Source organism: Bufo gargarizans, chromosome 3 (assembly GCF_014858855.1).
Source record: "Bufo gargarizans isolate SCDJY-AF-19 chromosome 3, ASM1485885v1, whole genome shotgun sequence".
Lineage (NCBI taxonomy): Eukaryota > Metazoa > Chordata > Amphibia > Anura > Bufonidae > Bufo > Bufo gargarizans.
In genome coordinates, this window is record NC_058082.1 from 298,841,802 (window position 1) to 298,868,088 (window position 26,287).

Consider the following 26,287-nt stretch of genomic DNA (forward strand, 5'->3'; position numbering starts at 1 on the left):
GAAGTTATTCTGAATGACCCTATGTGCACCTTCAATATTATATACCCTTTTAGGGATAGATTTCAAATAGCTCTGATATAGCAGAAACCACTAAATTATGAAATTGCTAAATTGGGAATTGTACTTCAACCCAGAACAAAAAATGTGCTTTGACGGACACTAAATATCTTGCCCAGCAACAACAGTACAGCGGTGGGTAACGAGAGATTTAGAGGGATTTAAATTTGAGGCCTAGTATTTAGGCGCTGGGTCACCGGTATGGATTTAGTGACAGAATTAGACTTGGAAATGCACAGAAGCGTGTGTGTGAAGTTATTCTGAATGACCCTATGTGCACCTTCAATATTATATACCCTTTTAGGGATAGATTTCAAATAGCTCTGATATAGCAGAAACCACTAAATTATGAAATTGCTAAATTGGGAATTGTACTTCAACCCAGAACAAAAAATGTGCTTTGACGGACACTAAATATCTTGCCCAGCAACAACAGTACAGCGGTGGGTAACGAGAGATTTAGAGGGATTTAAATTTGAGGCCTAGTATTTAGGCGCTGGGTCACCGGTATGGATTTAGTGACAGAATTAGACTTGGAAATGCACAGAAGCGTGTGTGTGAAGTTATTCTGAATGACCCTATGTGCACCTTCAATATTATATACCCTTTTAGGGATAGATTTCAAATAGCTCTGATATAGCAGAAACCACTAAATTATGAAATTGCTAAATTGGGAATTGTACTTCAACCCAGAACAAAAAATGTGCTTTGACGGACACTAAATATCTTGCCCAGCAACAACAGTACAGCGGTGGGTAACGAGAGATTTAGAGGGATTTAAATTTGAGGCCTAGTATTTAGGCGCTGGGTCACCGGTATGGATTTAGTGACAGAATTAGACTTGGAAATGCACAGAAGCGTGTGTGTGAAGTTATTCTGAATGACCCTATGTGCACCTTCAATATTATATACCCTTTTAGGGATAGATTTCAAATAGCTCTGATATAGCAGAAACCACTAAATTATGAAATTGCTAAATTGGGAATTGTACTTCAACCCAGAACAAAAAATGTGCTTTGACGGACACTAAATATCTTGCCCAGCAACAACAGTACAGCGGTAACGAGAGATTTAGAGGGATTTAAATTTGAGGCCTAGTATTTAGGCGCTGGGTGACAGGTATGGGTTTAGTGACAGAATTAGACTTGGAAATACACAGTAGCGGGTGTGTGTGAAGTTATTCTGAATGACCCAATGTGCACCTTCAATATTATATACCCTTTTAGGGATAGATTCCAAATAGCTCTGATATAGCAGGAACCACTAAATTATGAAATTGCTAAATTGGGAATTGTACTTCAACCCAGAACAAAAAATGTGCTTTGACGGACACTAAATATCTTGCCCAGCAACAACAGTACAGCGGTAACGAGAGATTTAGAGGGATTTAAATTTGAGGCCTAGTATTTAGGCGCTGGGTGACAGGTATGGGTTTAGTGACAGAATTAGACTTGGAAATACACAGTAGCGGGTGTGTGTGAAGTTATTCTGAATGACCCAATGTGCACCTTCAATATTATATACCCTTTTAGGGATAGATTCCAAATAGCTCTGATATAGCAGGAACCACTAAATTATGAAATTGCTAAATTGGGAATTGTACTTCAACCCAGAACAAAAAATGTGCTTTGACGGACACTAAATATCTTGCCCAGCAACAACAGTACAGCGGTAACGAGAGATTTAGAGGGATTTAAATTTGAGGCCTAGTATTTAGGCGCTGGGTGACAGGTATGGGTTTAGTGACAGAATTAGACTTGGAAATACACAGTAGCGGGTGTGTGTGAAGTTATTCTGAATGACCCAATGTGCACCTTCAATATTATATACCCTTTTTGGGATAGATTTCAAATAGCTCTGATATAGCAGGAACCACTAAATTATGAAATTGCTAAATTGGGAATTGTATTTCAACCCAGAACAAGAAATGTGCTTGAACGGACACTAAATAACTCGCCCAGCTACAGCACTAGGGACAGATTTAGCTGGATATAAATTTGAGGCCTAGTATTTAGGCGCTGGGTGACCGGTATGGATTTAGTGACAGAATTAGACTGGGATATGGCCAAAAAATAAACAGACTATTGCTGGTTAAATGCACTTGGTGTGACAGCTTCACCCTGATGTAGGCTTTAGCCAAAAAACAACCACACCATTGAGGGTTAAATGCACTTGGTGACAGGCGCAGCTTGCCCCTGATTTTGTATATGGCCAAAAAATGAACAGACTATTGCTGGTTAAATGCACTTGGTGTGACAGCTTCACCCTGATGTAGGCTTTAGCCAAAAAACAACCACACCATTGAGGGTTAAATGCACTTGGTGACAGGCGCAGCTTGCCCCTGATTTTGTATATGGCCAAAAAATGAACAGACTATTGCTGGTTAAATGCACTTGGTGTCACAGCTTCACCCTGATGTAGGCTTTAGCCAAAAAACAACCACACCATTGAGGGTTAAATGCACTTGGTGACAGGCGCAGCTTGCCCCTGATTTTGTATATGGCCAAAAAATGAACAGACTATTGCTGGTTAAATGCACTTGGTGTGACAGCTTCACCCTGATGTAGGCTTTAGCCAAAAAACAACCACACCATTGAGGGTTAAATGCACTTGGTCGCAGCTTGTGCTGGCGCACCACAAGACACAAAATGGCCGCCGATCACCCCAGAAAAATGAGACTGACAAACGGTCTGTGCAGCCTAAAAACAGTGAGCAATTGAGGATCAGCAGCTCAATGATCCACAGCTGCAGATCGATCAGTTAATCAAGTCCTTTGGAGGAGTTAATCTGCCTAATCTCGCCCTACTGTCGCAGCCGCAACCTCTCCCTACGCTAATCAGAGCAGAGTGACGGGCGGCGCTATGTGACTCCAGCTTAAATAGAGGCTGGGTCACATGGTGCTCTGGCCAATCACAGCCATGCCAATAGTAGGCATGGCTGTGATGGCCTCTTGGGGCAAGTAGTATGACGCTTGTTGATTGGCTGCTTTGCAGCCTTTCAAAAAGCGCCAAGAAAGCGTCACAAAAGCGCCAAGAAAGCGACGAACACCGAACCCGAACCCGGACTTTTACGAAAATGTCCGGGTTCGGGTCCGTGTCACGGACACCCCAAAATTCGGTACGAACCCGAACTATACAGTTCGAGTTCGCTCATCCCTAGTCAAATACTTAAACTCTGGTTTGGGTTTTGGCAGCACCTGGCTGTCCTTAAATAGGCAGCTGGGCTCAGCAGAGAGGTCTCTGTTTTTGGGATCTGAGGCTTTGTGCCGTGCTGGAGGGCTGAGAGCCGCATGCTGGGGAAACAGGCCCCCTAAAGCCTGCTGTGGACTAATGGAGGCAGAACTGCCGGCAAGGTGACTTGTGTTATATGAAATTTCCATTGTGTGCGAATTAACAAGATTGCAAAGTTACGTGCTGTTTTATGCAATTGCTTCAAGTGTGAATAAACACTGACGCTTTGAGCTAAGAACTTGTACTTTGCCTCTGTACTGTCCCCGCTTACCCTATCTACCAGAGCGAAACCCCACAGCACATACAGTTTCATTAATGTCTCCAGCACATCCCTTGATCACATGATCACATCCCTTGATCCCATGAGGTGATAACAACCAATGATTTTTAATGCTGCATAAATATGCGATTAACCCATTTTTACTTTGTTGGGTCATTGGTGATATGTGTACATTTGTGCCCGATCATTGCCTGTGTAAATATCCTCTTAGCTACAGCTTTGGCTGGGTTAACATTAAGTTTTTGCCGTATGTTTATAGTATACATTAGGAGAAAAAGGATGCGAAAGTGCAGTACACTACGCTTTTCCATTTAGCTGATTTTATCCCATTTTGAGTATGTACCATTTACAATGAAATAGTTTGTTCACCAAGTGCAAATATTGACCCATAGTCCCTGCATTTGTAGGCATGAGGCAATGTGCCTTGAATTACTCTGACTGGTATTATTCCTGGTGAACTCTGCTTTTGTCTCCACGTAAAAACCAGATCATTCTACATACCTTTCTGAAATCACACACTTAACCAAACCAAACCTTATTTGCCCTTGACAGTAAAACCAGAGGCTTTTTTTCACTTCTTTCTGTAATTGACATGAAAATCTATGATGTAACTGTGAGGAAAACAAGATTAAATTAAGGAAAACTGGTTTATCTTTTCAAAGGTGTCTAGATAAGCAGAAATGTGTGAACTATAGTGGCAAAATGTGCCCCTATCAAGATGTCTCCTGGCTTTCAACCTTTGAAAAAAAAATCATATTAAATATAGGGACTCCAATAAACACACACTGCACAAAATATTATCCAACATCCATATCACCCTTGAGAAAACGTAACTGTTCCTCAAACTTAGGCCTCATGCACATTTTGTGCGTCCGCAAAAAAAAAACCGATGCGGCATCCGTTTTTTTTGAGGATCCATTTTTTTCCCACAGATCCCTTGTAATAAATACCTATCCTTGTCCGCAAATGTGAAAAAAGTAGGACATGCACTATTTTTTTGGCTGAAGGGAAACACGGACACGGAACACAAGCGGATGAACTATCAGCATTTTTTTGCTGATCCACTGAAATGAATGTATCCCCATCTTATCCGCAAAAAAAAAGTAACGGAGGCCGAGAAAAACAACTGTCGTGTGCATGAGGCCTTAAAGTGATTGTCACACTTCAGCCAGTGGCATTTATCATGTAGAGAAAATAAATACAAGGCACTTACTAAACTCCCACTAATGTATTGTGATTGTCCATATTGCTTCCTTTTCTGTCTTGATTCATTTTTCCATCACATTATACACTGCTCTTATTCAGGGGTTTCGACCACCCTGCAATCCAGCAGTGGTGGCCGTGCTTGCACACTATAAGAAAAGGTGCAGGTCTCTCTGGTGATCGGGATCATGGAAGTATGTATAGGCATGGATACGCAGAAGCTTCCATCCCAGCCACCTTGTAACTGCGCTGCGGCAGAAGCCATAACCCCTGAGAACAAGCAGTGCATAATGCGATGTAAACATAGAGACAATATGGACAATCACAATACATTAGTAAGAGCCTTGTATTACCTTTCTGTACATAATAAATATCATTTGCTGAAGTGAGAGACCCCTTTAATAACTTGCCCTTGCAAGAATACATAGGTACATGTAGAGTGTTATATGATATCAGTTTTTGATATTTTCATTTTCTTAGCAAACTTAGCTTTTAGACATCTCAATAGGTTTTGTATCGAAACTGCAAATTTTGAAATTTAAACGTTTCAGTACGAAAAGTAGTAGTAGAGCTCTGGAAAAGCATGAAGGTTGTTATCTCCAAATGAAGGAGACAGGAGTGAATATTCCCAGGAGTGTCCAGCAAAGTAACTGCCATGACAACTCATTAGGTAATTCACAAAACACCCAAGAAAGTGCATGACTTCCTAGCGTCTGCATTCCTATCAGGGACCATTAAAAGGAAGCAACTTCAAAAGATCATTCTGGTCTGTCTGGTACAAAGCAAATGCAGCAGTCCGCAGCAGCAACATCTCATGATACTGTTAGTGTAATGGCGTGTGGATGCTTTGCTGCCTGAACACTTGAACAATTTAATCTTATTAAAAAAAAATCATCAAATTCTTGGATAGTTGAAGAACATTTGGGTTGTGCAGCAAGGTAATACAAACTCAAAAACACCCAATATGCTGTATAACACAATACAGATGATGACAGGAGTTGAAAATGAGCAATTTAAACCTTAAATGGATATTCCAGGATTTCAATATTTCCAAGATTGGCCATTAATACTGTACATGATTGTCAGGGGTCTGACACCCTGCCGATCGGAAGTTTCAGAGTAGCTCTGGCGCCAAAAGTTAGCTCCATTAGCTTTGTGGTTACCAGTGGGAATAGCGCTGCGGTTACCAGCTCTGTCCACTGCACAATGGACAGACCTGTGCAGTTTGGTGAGACTGGATCTGAATGCTTTTGTAATTGCATGTAATTAAAAAATTAGCATAGCCGTTGAGTTATTCAATAAAATGTGTTTGTATACCGCCACCTGCTGTTTTTTTTTACTTGTTCACTGAGATGGCCGGACATGCTCAGTTTCATCCTTCAACTGCCTCCTGAGCTGTGATAGGGGGATCTGAGACACGCCTCCTGAGCTGTGATAGGGGGATCTGAGACACGCCTCCTGAGCTGCAGCAGTAAAGACCCTCCCCTTGAGCTGTCAGCTTGATATAACTCTAGCAGAGCAGTGAATGAGAAGATCTCTGGATCCATGTGAGGTACAGGGCTGGTTCTAGCTTTGTTAAAAAGAGGTTAGCATCTACTGTATGATATCTGATTATCATTTTTTACATTAGTCATTGGATAACCCCTTTAAGCAAGAGAGCTATTCTGAAAAAGCTAATTGGTGGGGCTTCCAATTGTCAGACCCCCACTAATCTGATATTGATGATCCTAATGATAAATCCTCAATATTAAAATCATGAAATACCCTTTTAAATTGGTTCTCCAGAAATTAGGAAATTGAAAATACTTAAATATTACTTTATTATAAATATATTCCCAAAGACCTTTCATTACTTATAATGGCTTTTTTTCTGGGAAGAAATCATTTGGGGAAATAAAATGGCCACCATTCTATTAGTACACATAAAACCTGTCCTAATCACACAGGAGGACAAGTCAGACTGAGTTCACACTTCAGTTATTTGATCAGTTATTTTCATCAGTTATTGTGAGCCAAAACCAGCAGTGAAGCCTATTCGTTGATCAGGTGTAATGAAAAGATCTGCTCCTGTGTTTTTGACCCACACCTGGCTTTGGTTCACAATAACTGATGGAAATAACTGATGTGTGAACTCAGCCTTACTTCACAGCACTGAGCTAAAGAGCTGCCTCATCCTCCTCTCTGCTCTACTTGTCAGTTATTATGATCCTGAATACAGGTGATAAGATCTTTAGCTTAATCTCCGTAGGAATGGAGTTGATGAGGAGACATGAAGTACAGAGAGGATGGACAGGACAGACTGTTGTTACATGGGGCTGTGATAATGAAGACTGCATACAAGTGCATTATCCACATCTCCACCTCCATTATCCACATCTCCACCTCATCTCTGTACTTCATGTCTCCTCATGAACTCCATTCCTACAGAGATTCAGCTGGAGATCTTATCATCTGTATTCATTGAAGTAATTTGTCTTCCTGTGTGATTAGGACAGGTTTTGTCTGTACTAATAGGATGGCAGCCATTTTATTTCTCATAATGATTGCTTTCCAGACAAAACAAGCCATTATAATTAAGAAAGGTATTTGGGAATATGTTTATGATAAAGCAATATTTAATTATTTTCAGTAATTTTATTTTCTTAATTCCTGGAGAACCCCTTTAAGAACTTACCAATGCAGAAGAATGGTCTCATTTAAACAGCTCTATTTGAACTCAATAAAACATCTGCATGAGCGCTCCCAAATGGTGGTTGCTATAGCCTTTTAAGTCAATGCTTGTGTGAACAGGAAATTCTAAAACAGTTAGTTAGAGCTTTGATCCCTATAAAGCTACACTATGAATGTTATCAGCACAAAAGCTTGAATCTAAAAACAAAACGGTGTCAAGCGGCAGAGGTTCACTCTAATGGGACATGTATTTCTATTTTCATGTATTTTTATGTCTTTGGTGACTTTGTTCCTAAAATTCAACCTGGAAGCAGCAGCACAGGAGCAGCAGGGGATTAGTAAGGTATTACTTCTGTTCTTGTATAACAATCTAAGCTTCATGCACAGGAAAACATCTCTTGGGCTGCTGCTTCCAGGTCACCAGTCTCTCTACTTCCTGTTCTGGCACGTGTTACTCCACTGAGGTCACCAATGTGGCCAGTGATTGGCTACAGTGTCAATGTGTCTAAACTGCAGCAGGAAGAACAAAGACTGGAAGAGGACCAAAGAAGTGTTGGCGTAGGAACTGAGAATATTTTTTGTGTTCTTTTATTATTTTATAGTATTCTAAGCTATTTATTTTTTTTTCTTTTCAAATCTAGTTGGTAGGTAAACCCCTTTAGTCCAACATTTGCGCTGGTCTCCATGGGTTTAAATTCTAAGATCCCTTTCAAACAACAGATTTTTATGTCCATCCAAATGAGTGAGAAATGCCTATTGTTAGAGGGGATTTCAAGCAGGGGCACCTGTTACGGTATTACATATGCCTTAATAGATGCAACCAAATTCTGAAGATCAGACAATCCTTTTAAAGGGGTTGTCCAGGTTCAGAGCTGAACCTTGACAGCCCTCCATTTTCACCCCAGCAGCCCCCCTGACATGAGCATCGGAGCAGTTCATGCTCCGATGCTCTCCTTTGCCCTGCGCTAAATCGCGCAGGGCAAAGGCATTTTTCAGAGTTCCGGTGACGTACCGGGCTCTCCATGGGGCTGACAGGAACCCCGGTGACGTCACCGGCACTGATGGGCGGGATTTGGCTCTGCCCTAGCCAGTAAAACGGCTAGGGCAGAGCTAAAGCCCGCCCCTCAGAGCCGGTGACGTCACCGAACACACCGCTGGGCGGAAGTTACCGCCCGGCAGTGTGTTATTGAAAACACAAGAGCCCGTGCCCTGCACGATCTAGCGCAGGGCACTGGAGCGCATCGGAGCATGAGATGCTCCGATGCTAGGCTCAGGGGGGCTGCCGGGGTGAAAATAAGGGTATGTCCGGGTTCAGCTCTGAACCCGGACAACCCCTTTAAAGAAATGATTCATTTTTGTGTATGCTACTTATAAGTTATGCAAATGTTATACACATATATATCTCAGTTCTATATAGTATGAAATCATGTCAATTTGCACATGAGATTTGGGGTACTAGGTGTTGTATTGTGTTGAGGTGCATAACCTTCATGATATACTTTTTCAATCTTGGATAAAAACCCAAGTGAAGATTTAATTATGTCACTGACTTCTGAACCTGTTGCTCAAAATGCATACATTGTTGAAACTCTGTGAATAAGACATTTCTAAACTTATACCTACCCTTCTTTTTATAGGGCCCATGTCATAGGATGAACACTGCTTGTCCCCTCTTACTATCTGTGATATCGTCTCTTGTCTTGTGCTCTTGGGGTTCTCACCCCACACCGAGCACATGCTCGGCTTTGGCCTCTGGAGTTCTCTACGGAGCATTCTCTCTTAAGGACCTGTTTCCTGTTTTCTCACCTGGCTGCTCCTGGACCCTGGAGAACCCAGACCCAACAAAATACACATTGTACCTGAAGTTCACACACGAGGAGCAAGTGTGCTCTCATTTATCCCCCATGGTGCAGCCATTGGATCATTATCTCCCCAACCACACTTGCAACCGTCCTGAGGAAGGAGCAGAACAAGCTCGTGAACTTTGCCACTCTGGATCACCTTTTACTTTCTCTCACTTTGACAAAAACTTCCTTCGGATTTGCTTGTCTGAGCAACCCCTTTCCATTCAGCTACTGCCTGACTCAATCCTGAGTTTCCGCTTTGTGGAGGTTCTCTTGGTCAACCATGATAACTCTAGCCTCTTTGCCTGTGGTGTACTGTGCCGATGGTTCGAGGAGTGCTTGCGAGCTCATGACTGGGGTGTACGTTGTGGATTAACACAGACTGGCTGCACCTGCCCTGAAACTGCAGCCCGGGGGCGGAATGACACAGTCTCCAATTCCATTGTTCCTGCAGGACATAACAGTGACTGCTGCGTTACACAACTACTCCCAGGAAGCAACAATGAGGCATATCCCCGCCCAGTACCTTATGGTAAGTCAATTTAAGTTTCTTGTGAGCCATCAAAGGGGTTCTGCAGTTTGTTAAAACTGATGATCTATCCTCTGGATAGATTATCAGCATCTGATCGGCGGGGGTCCGACACCCGGGACCCCCACCGATCAGCTGTTTGAGAAGGCAGCGGCGTTCCAGGAGCACCGCAGCCTTCTCACTGTTTACTGCAGGCCCAGTGACGTCATGACTAGTATCAACTGGCCTGGGCGCGGCTAAGCTCCATTCAAGTGAACAGAGCTTATACCCGCCCAGGCCAGTTGATACTAATCATGACGTCACTGGGCCAGCGGTAAACAGTGAGAAGGCCGCGGCGCTGCTGGAGCGCCGCTGCCTTCTCAAACAGGGACCCCTGCCGATCACATGAGTATAGATCATCAGTTTGAACAAACTGCAGACCCCTTTAAATTATGCCATTAGCATGTAAGTGTTAATGTATGTAATATTGTAAGTGAATAGCATGCAATTAGTTGATGGCCTTGCCTACAGTAGTAGCAATAGGGGCAAATGTCCACAAATGTCTATAGGCCAAAGTAACTTTGCTCCAGGGCACTATGATAGATAGATATACAGATAGATAGATCTAGCTGTGGTGCTGTCCATATTAACTGTTACCCAGTTGACCCAGAAATTGCATTTTTAACAATAGGATGATTCAAGGACATATAGTTACATATTATGAATGCCACATATGAACTCTAAAGTTACAAATAATCCATAGTAACCAGTAATAAGTTTAAAACCAGTCACTATATATATATACAGTCATGTGAAAAAATTAGGACACCCTTTGAAAGCATGTGGTTTTTTGTAACATTTTTAATAAAAGGTTATTTCATCTCCGTTTCAACAATACAGAGAGATTAAAGTAATCCAACTAAACAAAGAAAACTGAAGAAAAGTCTTTTCAAGATCTTCTGTAAATGTCATTCTACAAAAATGCCTATTCTAACTGAGGAAAAAGATAGGACACCCTCACATGTATTCCCTCTTAAATTGGCTCAGATCTCACACAGGTATATCACACCAGGTGCACATAATTAGTAGATCGTTACTCTGCATGTTGAATGAGGCTTGCCCTATTTAAACCTCAGACATTTAGTTTGGTGTGCTCCTGACTGTTGAAGTGAGAGTGAGCACCATGGTGAGAGCAAAAGAGCTGTCAGAGGACTTCAGAAAAAAGATTGTAGCAGCCTATGAGTCTGGGAAGGGATTTAAAAAGATCTCAAAAGATTTTGAAATCAGCCATTCCACTGTCCGGAAGATAGTCTACAAGTGGAGGGCTTTCAAAACAACTGCCAACATGCCCAGGACTGGTCGCCCCAGCAAGTTCACCCCAAGAGCAGACCGCAAGATGCTAAAAGAGGTCTCCAAAAACCCTAAAGTGTCATCTCGAGAACTACAGCAGGCTCTGGCTACTGTTGATGTAGAAGTACATGCCTCTACAATCAGAAAGAGACTGTACAAGTTTAACTTGCATGGGAGGTGTGCAAGGAGGAAACCTTTGCTTTCCAAGAGAAACATCGAGGCCAGACTGACATTTGCCAGAGATAAAGTTGACAAAGACCAGGACTTCTGGAATAATGTTCTTTGGACAGATGAGTCCAAAATTGAATTATTTGGACACAACAGCAGAGGACATGTTTGGCGTAAACCAAACACAGCATTCCAAGAAAAGAACCTCATACCAACTGTGAAGCATGGAGGTGGAAGTGTCATGGTTTGGGGCTGCTTTGCTGCAGCAGGACCTGGTCAGCTCACCATCATAGAATCCACGATGAATTCTACTGTGTATCAGAAGGTGCTTGAAGAACATGTGAGACCATCAGTTAGAAAATTAAAGCTGAAGCGGAACTGGACCATGCAACATGACAATGACCCAAAACATACTAGTAAATCAACCAAAGATTGGCTGAAAAAGAAGAAATGGAGAGTCCTGGAATGGCCAAGTCAAAGTCCAGATTTGAATCCCATTGAGATGCTGTGGGGTGACTTGAAAAGGGCTGTACGTGCAAGAAACCCCTCAAACATCTCACAGCTGAAAAAGTTCTGCATTGAGGAGTGGGGTAAAATTTCCTCAGACCGATGTCGAAGACTGGTAGATGGCTACAAGAACCGTCTCACTGCAGTTATTTCAGCCAAAGGAGGTAACACTTGCTATTAGGGGCAAGGGTGTCCTATCTTTTTCCTCAGTTAGAATAGGCATTTTTGTAGAATGACATTTACAGAAGATCTTGAAAAGACTTTTCTTCAGTTTTCTTTGTTTAGTCGGATTACTTTAATCTCTCTGTATTGTTGAAACGGAGATGAAATAACCTTTTATTAAAAATGTTACAAAAAACCACATGCTTTCAAAGGGTGTCCTAATTTTTTCACATGACTGTATATATATATATATATATCTCAATTGTATGACCATCACTCTGTATTGTGTATTAAATGTTATTAGGCTAGGTTCACACTAAATTTGGGCACTATGCTTAGCAAATACACATGTAAGAGTTCTATTGAACAGACATCAACCAAAAGAGTGTCCATTGGACCTACATTTACCTGGAAAATGAAGGTATGCTTAGTTTATAAACCATATTAAAAAGTGTAGTTCACTATATTTTTCAATACAAGTACTATAAGCCAAGCAAAAAAAAACAAAAAACAACGTATTAGGCAAATGTACTCATCCTAATAAGATTAAGACTGTTAAACTGTGTAAAACCAGACAGTCTATAGATGCGCCAAATTCAGCTAAGTGGCTCATGCTAGATGATGCACTTTGATCTTTATATCACCTACTGTTTGGCTTCCTTTGTGCCAAAAGTTTGTGGCAAATGTTGGTGCGTTTTGGCATTAATGGGCACATCTTAGACATGTTCCATTTATTAATAGATCAGGCCATTTTCCCACCAAGCCACACTTCTTGTTGAAAAGGTGCGAAATATCATAATTCTGGAGCATTTAACTTAGTAACTCTCCCCCATACCCCCATGTGGTCAACTACAGAGTAGCTTATTTAGTATAGGAACATGAAGAGGATGAACTTTTCAGTATCCTGTGTAACCGTTTGTAGAAGTTAATGTGCTCTACAAGTCTGCTGTACTGAGAGATTGTAATATTAAATTATGAATACAGGTACAGAAGCTACAATATAAAAAGATAAATGTCCATAGATTTATGCTTTTGCAAGAGAGACAGAAAAAATAATTATAGCAAACATCAAAGCCGCTGTTGTTGCTCTTAGATAAAATGTCATCATCAAATCAGTTGGCTTTTGTGACCATAATAATTTTACTTTGGTTTATATGTTTGGGCGTCCAGGCTTTTGTTGATGTTTCTTATCTCTGACCACCAATTGTGCTCTTCTGGCTCTCAAGTTCACAACCTCATAGATGCATACTAGAAAATTATATAGCTGTCCTTTGTATTTCATTTACTTGTTGAGTGAAGCTACAAGTGGGGTATAGATCAGAGGTGGTGTGTTTCAATAGCTTGCTGGAAGTCTAAAATGACAAGCATATTTCATAAAGTTTTTGTCTCCATCTCCAGCGCAACCTATAATCCTCCAATGCTGTCAGCCATTTATATGTGTTTCTACTCTCACTTATTAAGAACCTCTGATACTATTTCAATCTATTTGCCTCAAGTTCAGAGTGATTCTATGGACCCCATCTGTGGTTCCTTATCAAATATTTTGGGTCACTATCTGCATTTGCTTCCAACAGCTCATTAAGCCTGTATTCTCCATTATAGACAGCAGCATAGGCATGCGCAGCCTATTGCATTAGGGTGTGCACCCTAAAGCACAAACACCGTGCGCGTGTGTGTATGTATGTATGTGTATAATATATTTATATATATATATATATATCAATGAAAAACAGAGCAGCACTCCAGTAAGGTGAAAAAAAGAAAGCTGTTTATTCACCCAGTGGTGACGTGACGTTTCGGCTCCAACATGAAGCCTTTCTCAAGCCTAGGCTTCATGTTGGAGCCGAAACGTTGCGTCACCACTGGGTGAATAAACAGCTTTCTTTTTTTCACCTTACTGGAGTGCTGCTCTGTTTTTCATTGATATTATCCTGGGACGCTATTCCCACTGGAGCTTGCACCCAATCTCCAATATATCAATATATTCCAAGGTTGGTGCTGCCATTTATTATATTTTATATATATATATATATATATATATATAGCCTTTATGCCATTAGCCCTCATTATCAGCCCTCATGCCTCATTAGCCCCCATTATGCCTCTCATAAGCCCCCCATATGCCTCATTAGCCCCCATATGCCTGCGCACGCCTATGTACAGCAGTGTTTTTGGCCCAGTCCTTTTTCCAAATGGCACCATAAAAGTGCAACTAAACGCCATCTTGAACCTAGCCATTAGTGGAATGAAAAAAGTCATATTGTCTGTGTGTGTGTTTTAAGAGACACCCAAGTAATTATTTTAATGCGTTTCTAGCTAGACTTCTGGAATGGTCTGTATATACCAGGGATGCTCAACCTGCGGCCCATCAGCTGTTGCAAAACTACAACTCCCATCATGCCTACAGCTATCAGCCAACAGCAAGGCATGAAGTTTTACAACAGCTAGAGGGCCGCAGGTTGAGCATGCCTGGTATAGACTGATGCACTGAATTATGGACTCATGGTTGTATATGTTCATGGATACAATTAATCTAGACTTTATGTTGGTCTTTGACTGTGACTTTGTTTACCCGGTAATCTCCTGGGCTGGTGGCACTTGCACCAGTTTGTATTACTGCTAAATCTCAATTTTACCGGCACTTTGTAATATGCCACTTATTATTTTTATTATTCAAATAATTTATGCCTATAGGAAACCTTATTATTGTAGACTATGTTCTACTGTATGTAGTTCTGTTGCTAGATTTGCAATGATTGCAGTTATGGTTTTGCCTTATGTTCTATAGATTACAGGTCAGCCATATGTCAAGTTATGTCAAAGCTTGCACGATTAATCTGTGTTAATAGATTCAAACAGAAGCTGGTTGCATCCAGTTGACTCTGATGCAGGTTTCCCATCTCTGGATAAATTAGCATATTTATCCTCCAAAAGCCCCTTTGCCCTTCAAGTGCTATATATATATATATATATATATTAAACATTATCAAAACTAAATCATTCTATTATATTAATAAAATTAATTTATAAAAGCACAGTGTGCATTTGTGTGCAGTGTATACAACATTTAGTAGCCACTGGTCCCTCATCTGTCATAAAGCACCACAGCAGGCAGTTTGGGTTGTAGGACCAAGTGCTCAGCTATAATGTGTAGTTGACTTTAGGTCATTAGCAACACTTTTTTCTTTTCTTTTCTCTTGGTATGTGATCTATAGATCCCTCCGGTCTATCTTTTTAATATATACCTAATAAAGTTTAGTGCTTCAACCTAATTTTGGCAAAAATGATTATGCCTATTTGTATATTATGTCTTATATTTGGCATGCACCATAATTTGCTACTTTTTTATACCTCAAAACTGGTATAAAATATTAATAAATCTGCCCTAATATAAGTCATACAGTATTTTGGTGATCCTGGGATGGTGTCCTTTTTTAACTCGTTTTGTCTCCATATATTCATGGCATTTATTGAATAAAGTGTCCTGCGTCTGCGCTCGTGTATTGATCGGTTCTATGTATAGCATTTAGGTGCAGCCCTGTGATTTGTATTATGGCATGATGACACAAGTGATTTGTTTCTATATCATGCAGGGTGTGTGGCATTTGCTATCTGGTAAAATATGTATACTTTATGTTATAGACCCAGCATGACTTCATGGTGCAACTCCTGTGTATGAAAATGCCTTTTGTGTAAGAACAATGCCCAAATCAAATTATGGCAGCGGCCAGCTTTATCTTATATGTAAGCCACCTGCCGAGGCGATGTAAAGGGTTACAGTACCATCATCTCCGCACATAGAAGTAGATTAACTTGCTTGTGTAATAAGGTCTAGGAAATGAAATGAAGGTTAATCACATCAGCTATTATTGAGTGCGTACAAATAACTTGTCATTTATATTAACACTTTTTAATCTCAAAATACACAATTTGCACAGGAATGATGAATTTGGCATCTTCTCTAATCACATTGTGGTGAAATATAACAATGGGTTATCTGGAGCGGAAATCATCTTGTGTGCCATATTATTCAAGCAACAGTCATTGCAAGCAACCCAGGGATCCTATTTCCCAAATGCTTTCTCTGTTTCATTATTTTGGCATATTTGTAACAGTTTTCAAAGATTCTGCTCTGAATTTTTATTATCCAATAATCATTAAAATGTCCTGTGAACATGTTTCCATTGAGAAGGCGTGCCAAGACAGATATGGATTTGTAATGCACATTGCCTAAAAGGGTCCATGGAATGGAGATCATTACGGTCATGTATAGTTGTCCAGGGAACCAATATATAAAAAATTTGTCAAAATAGTGAATTTTTTATTTTTTTTCTCCGCCTCTCCCGTTAAAGGATACCCAGTCCCCTGCCATTCATTACATCCCGCTATAGTCATGACATCTACAAGGATGTAAAAGAGAGCTCTCAGTATTATGTGTCAATGGCATGTGGGGGCGATAAGAGCAGGAAGGTTCAGCTTCAGACCAAAAGGTGGGTATCATTTGGACAACTTGAGCCCAGTAACATGCCTCCATTTTGTTATTATTGTGTTGTTAATGGTGTGGTTTGTAAAGAGTATCTTGGAAAACCTTCATTTGAGATTAGTACCAGAGTGACAGAATTAATAACCCCGGAGCGTTACATGGCCTTCAATTTTAATCAATAAGAAAATGTGTAATTTTTACATCTACAGTAATTTAATCCACCCATAAATTATACACTTTTTATCAATATGTAAAATTTTCACATAAAATATATCATTTTAACTGGTAATTAACAGGTAATTGCAATCCTTAGGATCAGACTCATGTTGGACATTTCTGGCCATTTTTCACACACTGTGGGAGCCATTTATCAAAGACTGACGTGTACTACTTCGGTCTTGATATCGCCTATGCTGCAGGGGGATGCGCCTAATTTATGACGTGGCGCACAGCTCGTCATAAATTAAGCACATCCTCTGGCACTCCATGCACCAAGAATGAAAACTACAGCAGATCGTAGCTGGCATAGATTTCAGTCACCATTTAGGCCAGAAAACAGACACAAGTGATAATAATTGCACAATGGAAGAGGGCTCCACCAACACCAAATCTCTTGTCACTCCTGCTTTCAGGAAAGTGGCGAGGGCAGCAAAAAACAAACATACATAATTTGCCTCTAAATTTAGGAGCAGTGATATTTATGAAGTTATCCTTCCTATAGTGCTTCAGTATTAATTATGCCACCATATAATGCCCCTAATAATAATAATAACGCCCTGTGCTGTACCCAAGCAATATTATGCCACCTATAGAGCCCCCAGTACTAAAAATGTCATCTATTGTGCCCCCAATAATAATAAAAACACACCTTAAAGCAGACCAAGTAATGCCCCTAAAGTGCCCCCTGTAATAAAATATACACCTGAGTCTTATTCATGGCCACTGTCTGTGGTGTAGACCACTGGCGTCTTGTGGCTTGCCGTCTGAGATGCCTGCATCCCGACTTGGGTAGATGCTATGATGTCATCATAGACTGAACCATTCATACACTTGCTCATAGCCTTCAGACCTAGTGAATAGCTTAGGTATGAAGGTGAACGGCGCGACAGGGAGCCATCGAAAACTGTACCCTAATGCAGTATTCAGCTGTGTCACTGTCATGAGGACAGCAATACAGTTGAATTCAGGAGGACACCTGCGGCCACAGGCCGGGTATATAGGTACCTGACACTCCATTAAAGGCTGGTGGTTGTAAGAAGGGCTCTGTTGGACCCTGGGCCTCAGCTCACCAGGTAGTTTCCTGGTAGGGTCTATGTCAGTCCACCCCTGACATCAATGGTATCTAAAGGTGGAAGACTGCAAAGATCAGTTTTTACAAAATTGGTGCAGAGTGCATGTTTGTTTCAAAAGTGATTTATGATCCCTAATACGAAACCTATTCATGTCTTTATGTTTTAAACCTTTTCGCTTTGAAAATGCTATTGGATCTATGGACTTTATGTTGTAGGCCAGGAGGCACTGAGCAGATATATACAGGTTTGTGTGATAAAGATTCAGTATAACTTGTAATTTATTGACCAATTCCCCTGCTCATTCTGGCCTTAGAGGAATTATCCAATCCTATAAACTGCCCCCCCCATATGCTGGGCCCCCCACACTGAATATACTTACATGGGTCCCCGCTCCCTGCACCACTCCTAGTCCCCAGAGCGTCACCTGCTTCTCCCCTCGCACGGATGAAAGCATCCAGTGTCGAGGGGTAGCAGCCAATGGCAGGTGGGGACAGGGACGAGCCTCTATAGCGTCACCCGCGATGCTAGGGAGGCTCATCCCCGTCACCACCTGCCATTAGCCGCTCCTCCCCGACACCGGATGTTTTCATCTGGGCACGGGGAGAAGCAGCAGTAGCGGTGTCGGGAGCGGAGCAGGGAGTCGGGACCGCGATAAGTATATTCAGTGTGGGGGGCCCAGAATGTGTGGGGGGGGGGGGCAGTTTATGGGATTGGATAACCCCTTTTAAGTGTAACTGCCCAATTTTTTGCTAATTTCTAGGGACAGAGATAGAGAACATTTTTCTAATATACTTTATTTAGGCAAATTGTTTATTTATAGTAGAAAATTTTGGAGAAATGTCCCTTAGCAGCGCTCTCTCAAGTGAGCATTCGTCTTCCTAACAGCACAGTGCTGCACTGACTAGGAGGACAGGCTGGGATGGGAGCTGCCCTCACTGCTCCCTCATATAGTAGCAGGGACAGTACAGTAATAACTATACATGAAATATATATTTGTATATTTAGGTACAATGAGCTCTTCTTCTGTACTCCTGGCGAGCTGTGTAATGAACCAGCCACCGGGAGAGAAGCCTAAGTGAGCAGTAAGCACTGCCTACTGGCAATGTAGGGAGGCAGGGGGAAGCGCTTTTACTTTATATAGGGACCGTAATGTACTATAACTGTCCTTATATACAGTACTATATAAGTGAGCAGTGAGGGCAGATGCCCAGCCCGTCCTCCTAGTCAGTGCAGCACTAGCGTTACTAAGACGAATGCCCCTTAGTAACGCTCACTTGAGAGAGCGCTGCTAAGGGACATTTCTCCAAAATTTTCTACTATAAATAATTTCCCTAAATAAAGTATATTAGAAAAATGTTCTTGATCTCTGTCCCCAGACATTAGCAAAAAAAATAAAAAAAATTAAAAAATGTGGGCAGTTACACTTTAAGAGTAAAGCGGGCACTTGCACTCATTGATTGCCTTCTCTGTATAAGCATGCATACAGAGATAGCATTAACTAAGACCACCCACTGGACTATTAAAGAGAACTAGAATAGTTGGTGTATAGTGTAAGTGATGTTGAGTCCAATTGTGCAATTTTTATTTTTATACTCACTTGCATTGTGACTCTGTGGTCCCATAAACCAGCAGCAAAATGCATTGAGAGGACTCCTCTGTGTGGCATGAGAGTCCTCTCACAATGCATCTCACTGCTGGTTTGTAGCAGCACAGTATTAGAGTGCAAGTGAGTATGAAGATAAAAATGACATAACAGGACTCAGCATCACTTACACTATACACCACCTATTCTAGTTTGGGGGGTGTTTTGGAGCTGACAGACTCCCTTTAAGGTCCTGACTACACTATGCCATTTTCTCTCTAAAGCACAGCATGTTCCCCATGCATGTTATAAGAATTATGCTTACTATGTGAGGAAGAGTAGGCCATAGTCTGCCAGTCCGCATTTTTTATCTCACATAAAGGGGAGGTACCTAAAATGGACACCACAACGCAGTCTACCAGCGAGTTCACTCTATAATGGTTCTCTCCTGGTCTTACATTTGCAGTAACTGGTCAGAAACGTCCGACAGATTAATTGTGAAGTGAAACATTGTTTTCATGGCATGGGGCTACTATAATTGGTGGCATGCCGTGCAGCTCGGGGCTCAGCGCCGATCATAGATGCTTTTCCTCAACGTTTCCTTTTTCTTTCTTTTTTTTTTCCTTTCCTTCTTTCCCTTTTTATTGCACTTGAGTGTTCAGCCGAGGAGCTTAATGTCTTCATGGGAAATTTCAGCGAATAAATCTGAAATCCATTTCCGCTGTGCACAGTAGATCAGCTCAAGTGTTTGTTACTCTTATTTAATTTTCACTCTGCTGTCTCCCTCCTCTGCAGCCCGCTCCTTCCTCTCATTTAAAGCGCGATCGCTAACTGTTCTTTCCATTTCTTACACAGATTTTTATTTTGCCGTCCCCGTATTATTGCAGTCTCCCCATTATTTTCTGTTATTTCCATGTGGCAGGAATGACTTATTTCAAGTGACGCGTGCGCCCTGCTTTGTATTCTGACTAGTTACTGGATTACTTTAACACACATGGCTGCCACACTCCCCGCTGGCAGTAATATATATCCGTTGCTCCTTACCTATGGAACTCATTTCAGATGGATGTAATTTTCCTAGAGTCAGTGGCGGGTAGATGGGCGTCTGGTTCAGAAATGTAAAGGAGATGGGGGTCACAAACCTTTGTTGAATATATTCAGCTTCCATTTAAAATGCACTTCAACATGAAAGCTAGACAGGTCATCTCATTCTCCCTAGCCCTTAAGAATGAGCAGGCATCAGCGTGGGCAGGTAACCAGACCGATTTCTTAACTGGCCCAGAAACGTAGTAATTCCGCCTAGGACATGATAAAATGCAAGACCAAGCGAGTACGGCAGCTGCAGCAATAACTACAGGCTTTATAAAAGCAACAGGCTCCTCTCCCCTCCCAGCTGACACATCGCCTGGACTGACTTTATTAATAACATTTTATTAGCTACCTGCAGAGCCCTGAGCCTTGCAGGAGGAACAGAGAATGAGCAAATCTTCACTCAGCCTCCTTTTTTTTTGTATCAGTTGTAATAGGATGTGCTGCAATCGAAAGCCGCTGCTGCCGTTCAAGCCAGAAACACTAAAAGATCCTGAGGGGCTTATCTATCAAACTACATAAAGGAGAAATGTCTAAAAATGCCATAAAGTGCACCATTTGGAGAATGCACCAGTTAACTGATTTTTATTATGTCATGCACCCAGTTTTATGGCAAAAACAGTCATTTGTGACATTTTAGAGAATGAGGACTGATTGACACTTGCAAGTTTACGGCGAGGACGGGGTATGGGGGAGGAAGACAGACTGGGGAATTATGCAGCGCCAGTTTATCTTGCGTTGGTCACACAGCAGTGTAATTATGAGGCACGTCACAGGCATGTTAGATCAAATCATTTCATCGTAGAGTCATACAGAGATAAGTAGAGACCTTTACGGCAGTTCCATGTATTTTCTGTGAGGTGCAATGTATATAGATTCCTAAATCACTTTCCCACCGCAGTCCCCAATGATAACTCCAAAGGCAGCGATAAACCCAGACTGAATGAAGATGCTAGAGGTGTGATAAAATTCACACAAGTATGTAATAACATTATTAGGTAATCGCTTCTTTTACAAACTTAAAGGAGTTGTCCAACTTCATATAGTTTTTTTTTTTTAATACCGCCCCACCCAGTGGGACCAGTCGAGTGAATCACACATACACGTTCCCCAATTCTCATTTCCGGCTTCGTGGGTCCTTCGCTGTCTTCACTACATTTCGGTCCTGGCATGTGCATTTCTGACATGGACAGGGTCATGTGCCCCACTGCAGCCAATAACTGACTGGCAGTGACATGCCACTTCAGCTGTGTATGGGCGTTTACATGTGGTGAAGCAACGTGAAGACAGTGGTAGACCCACAGAGCCATAACAGCATCGGGAAGCAAGTAAGTTCACTTCCCTCAACAGGTCCTGTTAGGTTTGGGTATTTAAAATCTAGGAAGTCGGATAAACCCTTTAATGGACGCTAGTAATATGACTTCAGGTCTGTAGATTATTATATATCCAATTCCCTACAGGTGCCCTTTACAGTAGCCTATATCCTGTGAATGGATATCTCATTGGCTGCCACAATGCCCAACAGCATCATCTCTATCACAGGTCAGTTTACAGTATTAAGATGTCTGTATTAGTTCACACTTCAGTTATTTGATCAGTTATTTCCATCAGTTATTGTGAGCCAAAACCAGTAGTGAAGTCTACTCAAAGATCAGGTATAATGTAAAGATTGGCTCCTGTTTTTTTTTTTACCTGCTCCTGGTTTTGGCTCACAATAACTGACCAAATAAATTAAGTATGAACTCAGCCTTATTCTGAAGGTACAGTTAGGTCCATATATATATTTGGACACTGACGCAAATTTAATTTTTATTACCTGTTTGCTAAAACATATTCAAGTTATAGTTATATAATAGACATGGGAATAAAGTCCAGACTTTTAGCTTTCATTTGAGGGTATGCACATTAAAATTGGATGAAGGGTTTAGGAGTTTCAGCTCCTTTACATGTGGCGCCCTGTTTTTAAAGGGAACAAAAGTAATTGGACAATTGACTCAAAGGCTGTTTTATGGGCAGGTGTGGGCAATTCCTTCATTCTCAATTAAGCACATAAAAGGCCCGGAGTTGACTTGAGGTGTGGTGCTTGCATTTTGAAAATTTTGCTGATAAGTAAACATGCGGTCAAAGGAGCTCTCCATGCAGGTGAAACAAGCCATCCTTCATCTGCGAAAACAGAAAAAACCCATCCGAGAAATTTGTACACTATTAGGAGTGGCAAAATCTACAGTTTGGTACATCCTGAGAAAGAAATAAATCACTGGTGACCTCAACAATGCAAAAAGACCTGGGTGCCCATGGAAGACAACAGTGGTGGATGGTCGCAGAATAATTACCATGGTGAAGAGAAACCCCTTCACAACAGCCAACCAAGTGAACAACACTCTCCAGGATATGGGCGTATCAATATCCAAATCTACCATAAAGAGAAGACTGCATGAAAGTAAATACAGAGGGTTCACTGCACGTTGCAAGCCACTCATAAGCCTCAAGAATAAGAAGGCTAGATTGGACTTTGCTAAAAAAAAAAAAACATCTTAAAAAACCAGCACACTTCTTGAAGAACATTCATTGTACAGATGAAACCAAGATCAACCTCTACCAGAATGATGGAAAGAAAAAAGTATGGGAAAGGCATAGTACAGCTCATGATCCAAAGCATACCACATCGTCTGTAAAACACGGCGGAGGCAGTGTGATGGCTTGGGCATGCATGGCTGCCAGTGGCACTGGGTCCCTGGTGTTTATTGATGATGTGACACAGGACAGAAGCAGCCGGATGAATTCTGGGGTTTTCAGAGACAAACTGTGTGCTCAAATCCAGCCAAACTGATTGGTCGGCATTTCATAATACAGATGGACAATGACCTAAAACATAAAGCCAGGAGTTTATTCAATCAAAGAAGTGGAATATTTTTGAATGGCCAAGTCAGTCACCTGATCTGAACCCAATAAAGCATGCGCAAGACTAAACTTCAGACAGAAAGGCCCACAAACAAACAGCAACTGAAAACCGCTGCAGTAAAGGCCTGGCAGAGCATTAAAAAGGAGGAAACACAGCGCCTGGAAATTAACATTTTATTTACAATTATTGAATTTGTCTGATTATTTTTGAGCCCCTGAAATGAAGGGATTTAGTTTAAAAATGCTTTAGTTCCTCACATTTTTATGCAATCATTTTGTTCAACCCACTGAATTAAAGCTGAAAGTCTGAACTTTAACTGCATCTGAATTGTTTTGTATAAAATTGTGGTAATGTACAGAACAAAAATTAGAAAAATGTTGTCTCTGTCCAAATATCTATGGATCTACCTGTACCTGTATGGAATGCTCTTTTGAGGTCATACATACTGATACTGGGAATTGCTTGCATTTTATAATGTATTCCAGTAGTAGCATATTGAATTAAGAAATTGTTCATAATGCAGTTGACTAAACCAGAGTACATATAATCCTTACACATTGTTGTCAAGCTTGTTGTCAAACACATCGCTAACATGGTTTCTTGAACATGACAATGAGTTCACTGTACTAAAATGGCCCCCATAGTCACCAGATCTCAACCCAATAGAGCATCTTTGGGATGTGGTGGAACGGGAGCTTCGTGCCCTGGATGTGCATCCCTCAAATCTCCATCAACTGCAAGATGCTATCCTATCAATATGGGCCAACATTTCTAAAGAATGCTATCAGCACCTTGTTGAATCAATGCCACGTAGAATTAAGGCAGTTCTGAAGGCAAAAGGGGATCCAACACCATATTAGTATGGTGTTCCTAATAATTATTTAGGTGAGTGTATGTGTATGTGTGTTGCATATATATATTGTATGTATATGTAAACATGTTTTGTGATGCTGCTTGTCCACTATTGAGTAGGGAACCTGTTGTAAAAAATTTGAATCCCACCCCTGAGCTTACAGTAGCTGTGCTTTAGTGATGGAAATTTCTCTACATCATATGGTAGGTGTATGAAATAGACCTGGTCATGCCAAATAACCCCATTAATTGTGAAGAATGTGAGGTTTTCACAAGCTTTCCTCTGTTACAAGCATGTAAGAGTATTTGTGAAAAAAGGCAAAAGTACCATATATTGCTAACAATTCAAGGTTTCTTAAAAAGTTATACAGAGCAAGCAGGAGATGGACTTCAAAGATATTGCCTAAAATGGTGAAGAAAGTTGGGAGTACTGCAACTCTTTGATGGAAAGAGAAGCTCTATTTACTAAGAAGCTATTTTGATTGGTGCTTGTTTATTTCCTAACTTAATGTCACAACTTTTTTTTTCTCACCAGATCAGGTTATTCTTTGTTGTTCCTCCTAAAAAAATTCCTTCTCCCAATATTGAAAACATATGTTTGATGTGTAAAGCACTATAAATCATTTCTCAAACATAAAAGGTACTATTTATAGCAGTAACCATAGGATAACATAGGAAATGTTAGGCTGACTTGAAAAGATAAATCTTAGTTGAAAATGCAATCAGCCTTTTTGAGCAACAAAATGTTTAAAAAAATGGCCAATAATTTCGCCATCTCCCCATTATGTTGAAAAAATGGGCAAAGAGGCAAATTCCACTAAAATAACCTAACTCTAAGTCTCCAATTTATGTAGTTGTATTAGCTAAACATTATTTACCTATTGACATCTTCATCTTTATATAGTATGTACAATATAAAGTACATTACATATGTTTCTTTTCTTTCCTTTTAGCTCAACATATCCCAAGTAGTGTTGAGCAAATCGAAGTATCGGAAGCAGAATTTGGTCCGAAGCTTAGGAAAAAATTTAAACCACATAATTCAGAATTTCCTCGAGCTTCATTGTAATAAATCAGTTTTTCTTAAAATGGCAGCTGCACTTGTTACAAAGTGAAAGTAAGAGGCCCGGGATTGTGATATGACCCAATCCTCCGGTAGCCATCCCCTGTGATGTCACAGCCCTATAAAACCCTGATTCTTTGTGGGTTCTGCCATGGAGAAGTGGCAAACGCTCATGCGCTAGGGACAGTGTTGCTGCAATAATACATCAGCCATGTTTGATCCGTCCACCATGTTCAGCATCTGGTTTAACCCTCATAATTTTAAAAGCAAAATACCTCTAGGTTCATAGTAGGGAGGGATCCCGGACCTTATGGAGGTATTCACATGGTATTATGGTCATCCCTGTTGTGGATCCCTCAATTTTATTGCTTTGCGGAAGGTTTTCCCATCTCATTGCTGTGTACCATCTCTGGTACCATCAGACTGGAAGATAGGGGCTGCTGCATACATGCTCCAGCTACCCCAATCATTTCCGGGGGGAGCCCCAGCACACCCGGATGACCATGGCATCTATAAGGTTAAAAGTCAGCGACCGCCATTACTCCCAGTCATGAACATTAGTGCCGGGTATCTGCTCTTTAAAACAGCAGACACCCGGCGGCCATGGTGCCCACTGAACACACCATTTCTAAATGCCCAGCTGCCGACGTAAGTGTCACAACCAGACAGCTGAGAAGCTCTGACAGAAGCCTTTCAGAACCTCCTCCTTGATTTTTCTTTGTTTTGAATTTCAGTTCCTCATCTCGTTAGCCTCTCTCAGCTGTCATGTAGTTGGACTGATTGCATCCCTTTAAAGTCCTCCCCATAATGCATTAGTGTGCGGCTTATACAACTTCCTGGAGTGTGTGTGCATGCTGATCCTATCTTCCAGCCTTCTACAAGATAAGTGCTGTACATTTATTTGTGATTTTCTGTTTGCTGGATCCCAGGTGACCCTGACTCCCTCCGTGTCTAGTGTAGGGAGCCGGTGGTCGTGTCCCCTCACTATTGTAGGGTGTTCAGGTGGTATATAGTCGAGGTACGTGGATATGCGATCATCCACCAT

General features: G+C 41.2%; 1 protein-coding gene across 9 annotated transcripts in view; it reads left to right on the top strand.

Moving 5' to 3' along the window:
• Nucleotides 1-26,287, top strand: part of ADGRB2 (adhesion G protein-coupled receptor B2) — a 509,181-nt gene that overhangs the window by 227,081 nt on the left and 255,813 nt on the right. For all 9 annotated transcript variants that reach the window (XM_044285131.1, XM_044285132.1, XM_044285129.1 and 6 more), the window contains one exon: nucleotides 9,078-9,816. In XM_044285131.1, coding sequence (XP_044141066.1) covers nucleotides 9,093-9,816 — 724 coding nt within the window. In that variant the 5' untranslated portion in view covers nucleotides 9,078-9,092. The remainder of the gene's footprint in view (nucleotides 1-9,077; nucleotides 9,817-26,287) is intronic.